Source organism: Cajanus cajan, chromosome 4 (assembly GCF_000230855.2).
Source record: "Cajanus cajan strain Asha chromosome 4, NIPB_CcT2T_4, whole genome shotgun sequence".
In the NCBI taxonomy this organism is placed as follows: Eukaryota; Viridiplantae; Streptophyta; class Magnoliopsida; order Fabales; family Fabaceae; genus Cajanus; species Cajanus cajan.
The window spans coordinates 57,583,717-57,590,012 of record NC_138520.1 but is presented as its reverse complement, the minus strand read 5'-3'; the positions used below and the strand labels follow the sequence as shown (position 1 = coordinate 57,590,012).

Sequence of the window (6,296 nt, the reverse complement as noted above, 5' to 3'; positions counted from 1 at the left end):
ATTCTAAATTTATTAATGTAATTTAATAATCAATATATTAATTTTATATTCAAAATTATACATATTCAATATGGTGTAGTTATGAATAGTAATTTATTAATTATTCAATTTGAAGTTGGTGTAGTTAACAAAATTAAACTTAAACGTATGTAAACAGTCAAAAGAGGTGTGTTCAATGTATCCTTATAGTACCAAAAGTGACTCCCAAGAATCCCAACTCCCAAGCAACAATGATAACGTTGCACACGTAAAATCTGGACGCAAAACCCTAAACACATCAATAGTATAATGACATCTGCACGGATGACATGATCAGTGATAATGGGGGGAGTTGGTCTGACTTTCTTTTCCAATGCGCAATAATGACAACTTTGAACCCACTGTCTCTTCCCATCCTCGTGAATACATGGCGTCGCTTCAAAATTCAGATGCATAATTTTTTTAACTTTTTGTTTTTGTAATTTACATAACTCTTCTTCCTACATATTGATAACCCTAACCCTAACCGTGTCCTTTGGAATTCTGTAACACCCCAATTTTTTATAAAGAGTATTTTTGTATTAATGGCATTTTCGTAATTAGTAATGGTATTTTCGTAATTTTAATAAAGGAATGAGGGTATTTTTGTAAACTTATTATTAATGGCATTTTCGTAATTTTTAATGGCATTCTCGTAATTTTGTTAAAGTTTTTGGGGTATTTTTGGTTTCTGGAACGGGCCGTTCCAAATGTGGAACGGGCCGTTCCAAATGATAAAATTGTGTATTTTTGGGACGTCCAGAACGGGCCCAGAACGGGCCGTTCTCCAAAGGAGAACGGGGCGTTCTCCTTGCAGAACGGGCCGTTCCAGAAGGAGAACGGGGCGTTCTCCTTGCAGAACGGGCCGTTCCAGAAGGAGAACGGGGCGTTCTGCTGGGTTTTGGAACGGGCCGTTCTGATTTCAGAACAGGCCGTTCCAGTTGAAAATTTTGCGTAGATTTGAAGGGTCCAGAACGGGCGTTCCACTTTTCGGAACGGCCGTTCCGGATAGGTCCGCGAAAATGCCTATAAAAAGGCCCCTCCTCCCTCTCAAATCCTCACACCTCTCATCTTCTCTCCCTTCTCTCTTTTCTTTCTCTCTCTACTTCCTGCTGTTGATGGAAGAAGCTTAGGGGTGGAGGTTCTACCCTAGTTCCGGTCCCGATTTAAGGAGAGAAAGTTCTGCCCGAATTTTGACTACCGTTTAAGGAAAAAGAAGAGGAGGTTCTGCTCAAGTTACTATTCATCCAGGTACGGGGGAAAAGGGGATTATTTATATGTAGAGTACATGAGGGAATTGGGTAGAGGAAGAATTTCTTAGGATTATGATTTTATAATTATTTTATTTGAAGAATCATTAGTTCTATTGAAATTATGTGTTGAGGTTTATAGATATGCCAAATTGTAGGAATAATGATCTGGGAAGAAAGAAGAAATCATAAATGCTGTGAACTAGAATTTGGAATAATTATGAGTTTCACTGTTATATTAAATTGATTATTATAATTTATGAATATTATTGCTATATTACTCGTTAAGAATGGATGATCTTGATGTGAATTGCTTGAGGGGTGTGTAAACCCTCATTTTGTTGGGCTTATCTGTGGTGTATGTGATGTATATGTGATGTGGAATTATGTACGTGATGTGAATTTGAGTTATGAAATGAGAAGTGTGGAATGTGATTGAGATGTGAATGAGATGTGATTATGGTACTGATGACCAGGGGTGAGCACGACCCTAAGCTGATGGGTAGCGTGACCTTGGCACAGTATTATGTCAGGGGTGAGCACGGCCCTAGGCTACTAAAAAGGGTAGCGTGACCTTGGCACAGTGTTATGTCAGGGGTGAGCACGGCCCTAGGTTGGAAAAAGGGTAGCGTGACCTTGACATAGTGAAATTTGTGTGGATTATGAATGAATTGTAATGTTCAAGTGGATTGTGATGGATTGATGTAATTGTGAATTGAGATGTGAATATGATGAATGGTTGATAAATTATGATACACACACACACACATATATATATATATATATATAAATAAATGCTTATGAATATTTTATTAAATAATGAGTTATTATGAGATTATATTGTGATGTGTTTGTATGTACTTTGCATATAGATATTTTCTTTTCTCACCGTATAAACTGTGGATATTTTAGGAGAAGAAGATCCAGCTACGAGTGGCTTCTAGGATGCCAACAGTTAAAATTCTGGGAATGCTCTGATAGTGTGACATCGGGGCAGAGGATTTCTAGGATGAAATATTTATGTGTATTTGACACTGTAATATTGTTTTAAAAACAATTTGTAAAACTCTTGTGTTTTATGTTTATCCTTGCTAACCCAAAGCCTCATACCTGATCTGCTCCCCCACATAGTGAGATCATCACAGTCCAAACCACATGGAAAAATGCAAGGGTTAGCACATATAAACCAACCATAGTACGATAAAATGAAATATCATTAAACAGATATTTATCCATAATATATATATATCCGCACCAAGGAAATAAACCTTATAAATAGTTATTTCCATGCCAAATATAAATCAAATCTAAAATCCATTGCATACAATCCACACCATTTGTATACATATTCCACATCCAGAAACAAAGTCACACCACTGTATAATTATTCCATGATCTCACACCAACATATCCTCACAATGTTGGCCTCAACACCATCCACCAAGTGTTGACACGCACGCTGAAACATATCAGCAACCCAGGAATCACACCTGACCTCTCATGGAAATATACAGCTGGAATTACGTCGTCACGTAACCCTGGTGATCATGGCCTGGCCCCCATACCGGTAGCAAATAGAATACTTAAAGGAGTACTTCAGAATCCACCTAACATCTGAAGTGGTTTATCATATAACCTTTGGAAAAGTTCCACATTGGAATCCTCACCATGGGATTCCCAATTTCATATTTTTCCAAAGATTATATCCTGATCTCACCAAGAGATCTAATCCATACCATAACCTTACTCCTTTAAGTCCTATTTACTTTTCCAAACCACATACACAGCATATTCCATAATTAAACATAACCATAACCATGCCAATTTGTCAATATAATAATAATATAAATATCCAAAACAACCATCAATTGATCCAAATTATACTATATGAAATGAAAATCTCCACATAAAATAGCATATTAAAATTATACTATTCCTATCATGGTCATACGCACTAGATTAATTTTATAAGCACTACCCTTACTTGTATAAACCTGAACTGAAACTCGGGCAGAACCTCCACCTCTCTCCTTAAACAAGAACCGAAACTCGGGCAGAATCTCCTCTTCTCCCTCCTCTTTTCTCTCCCTTGGCAGAACCCCCTCTACTGGATTCTTCTTTCTCTCTCTCCTCTTTCCTCTCTCTTTCTCCCTTTCTCTCTCTTCTTTCTCTCTAAAACTTCACTCTTCAAGTTATGAATTTCCTTCAACCCCTAGCCCCTATTTATAGAAATTTTCGCCACCTAACCCAGAACGGCCCGTTCCGAAAACGGAACGGCCGTTCTGAATCCTTCAGAACAACGTAAAATTTTCGACTGGAACGGCCCCGGAACGGCCCGTTTCGAAACCCAGCAGAACGGCCCGTTCTCCTTCTGAAAACTCCAAAGGTTTCCTCCTTTTGTCTGCATAAGACTTTTGCCGACTCTGAGCAGCTCTCATTCTTTCCTGAATTTGTTTCACCTTTTCAGTAGTCTGTAAGATGATCTCTGGCCCCACCATCACTGATTCTCCCTCTTTAAACCAATACAAAGGTGTTCGACATTTCCTCCCATACAGAGCCTCAAACGGTGCCATTCCTATACTTGCATGAAAACTGTTATTATAAGTGAACTCGACCAAAGGCAACATCTCTTCCCAATTCCCTAGATGATCCAAAATACAAGCCCTCAACAAGTCCTCCAAAGATTGGATAGTCCTCTCAGACTGCCCATCAGTTTGTGGGTGATAAGCAGAACTGAGCCTCAACTTAGTCCCTAACGCTTGATGCAAACTTTGCCAAAATCGGGATGTAAAACGAGGATCCCTATCAGAGATGATACTGGAGGGCACACCATGTAATCTAACAATCTCCTTAATATACAATTTAGTTAACTTTTCTAAGGACCACTTTATATTCACCGGAAGAAAATGAGCACACTTAGTTAATCTATTCCACGATCACCCAAATAGAATCACAATTCTTAGCAGACCTTGGTAGATTAATAATGTGATGAGTTGATTGATGTGCTAATGAGATGATTAATTATGTTCTTATTTATTTATTTGTGTGCATTGTATTCTCAAGATTTGTCTGATAGACATGATATAACTTGATGATGCTATTTTTGATTGATCTTTTCATAATTGCTTATTTGTTTGATATTTTTTTTTTTACGTAAAAAGACCTTAAATTTGGATGATTTAAGAGTTTACGGTTAATGGAATTTAGGAATCTATAGTAGTAAGCAATTGAATCAAAGGTGGTTGTATTTGAGAATTGGAGTTTTGATATTTTGATGAGAGATTGGAATGTTCCTTGAGTATTGGTGCTTGCATGTTAACTTTATGGTTTAGGTAGTATGTAAATTTTATTCTCTAAGTCCTTTGTGAGCCGTTTTGAAAAGCTTGAATATGAGTTTAAGGTGGAAAGAAGTGAGTTTGGAATGGTTAAGGTATTTTATGAAATGTTAGTACACTAATGCTAGTATGATGATTCCTTATGTCTGTTGTTTATTTGATTGTGTACTATTTTCTTAGATTATGGCTGGTAGGAATGATCGTGCTATTGCTGATGCTCTTCAAGCATTAGCACAAGCTGTAAGTAACAACTATAGGACTGAAATCGCTCCTAATTGGTTAGAGCGATTTCAACGAAATAATCCACCTACTTTCCAAGGAGGATATGACCCAGATGTTGCGATGAATTGGCTAATGGAAATCGAAAAGATTTTCAATGCCATGGAGTGTCCTTTCACTCAGAAAGTGAGGTTGGCTACCTTCATGTTGACTGCTGATGCCCATTTTTGGTGGGAAGGAGCACTTCAAAGGATGATTGATGGAGAAATGCAATTGAATTGGGACAACTTCAAGAGGGTTTTTCTTGAGAAGTATTTCCCGGATGATGTAAGAAGCCAGAAGGAAGTTGAATTTCTTGAACTAAAGCAAGGGAATGACACAGTGGCAGAGTATGCTGCAAAATTTGATGCCTTGGTTCGCTACTGTACTCATTACCATGGTGAGGATGGCGAAAGGGCTAAGTGTATTAAGTTTGTGAATGGCCTTCGCCCTGAGATAAAAACAGCAATCAATTATCAAGAAATTTATCACTACCCGACTCTTGTCAACAAGAGTAGAATTTACGACCGTGACAATCGTGCACGTGCTGACTATTACAAGGGAGCTGGAGGTCCTATGCGTACCACAAATCCTAGTGCTTTAGGTAAAAGTAAACCTTACACCAAGTCTACTGGGAATTCAAGTTCTAAGGTGAATAATCAAGATTCGATGCAACGAAAGAGTCAATCTCCAATGGTTGGACAAACATCAAAAGGGGGGAGTGAGGGTTCTGTTCCACGCGATAATTGCTTCAACTGTGGGAAGCCAGGTCATAAGGCATATGAGTGTTGGGTACCAAGAGTGATAACATGTTACAACTATTACGAGAAGGGACACAAAGCTCGGGAGTGCCCCAAGAATAAGAAAGAAACAACAGAGGTTGAAGGGAGCGCTAGCAAGCCTAGAGCCACAGGAAGAGTATTTGCCTTGAGTGGTGTTGAAGCTACTTAATCCAAAGATTTCATCCAGGGTATGTGATGGAGGACCATCCATGGTACTTCATGTGAAACCCATCACATGGTCCAATGCTATGACTAATTTTGAGTAGTGTAGGATTTATTTGGTTTATTCCAATTTTACCCTTGTATTTTGGGGTATTTTAGTCATAGGATTTATTTTCTTTGTATTTCCTATTTTACCCTTGTATTATGGGGTGCTTTAGATAATTAGGGTTTTCAATTTTTGGGCTAGGGTGTTTTAGAGGAGGTGACGCAATTTTTGGCAAAGTTTGGACCTATTTTTGGTGTTAGAAAGGCTTAGGCCCAAGTGGAGGGCAAAGGTTGCATGGTCTTATCATGCACCTTGTTATAGCCAATCTAAACCCATAGATTCCAAACTTGGCCACCAAGTTGCATCTAGGGTTAATTTGGCATTGCATTTGGAGTGCATTTGGCCTTGGCATTTTCGGCCATGCAACCCTAAATGCAACCCTAAA

The 6,296-nt window shown here is 38.4% G+C and overlaps 1 protein-coding gene across 1 annotated transcript; it reads left to right on the top strand.

Moving 5' to 3' along the window:
* Positions 1-4,689: 4,689 nt before the first annotated feature.
* On the top strand, positions 4,690-5,812 carry LOC145957391 (uncharacterized). Its single transcript, XM_083073641.1, has 3 exons — positions 4,690-4,698; positions 4,784-5,008; positions 5,135-5,812. Exons 1-3 carry the CDS (start codon positions 4,690-4,692, stop codon positions 5,810-5,812), a joined length of 912 nt encoding a protein of 303 aa, XP_082929767.1.
* Positions 5,813-6,296: the final 484 nt, after the last annotated feature.

Excerpts from the sequence above, each read along its gene's own strand:
- LOC145957391 (XM_083073641.1), top strand. Across the intron at positions 5,009-5,134 it reads AGTGTCCTTTCACTCAGAAA|TATTTCCCGGATGATGTAAG; the intron begins GTGAGGTTGGCT and ends TTTCTTGAGAAG.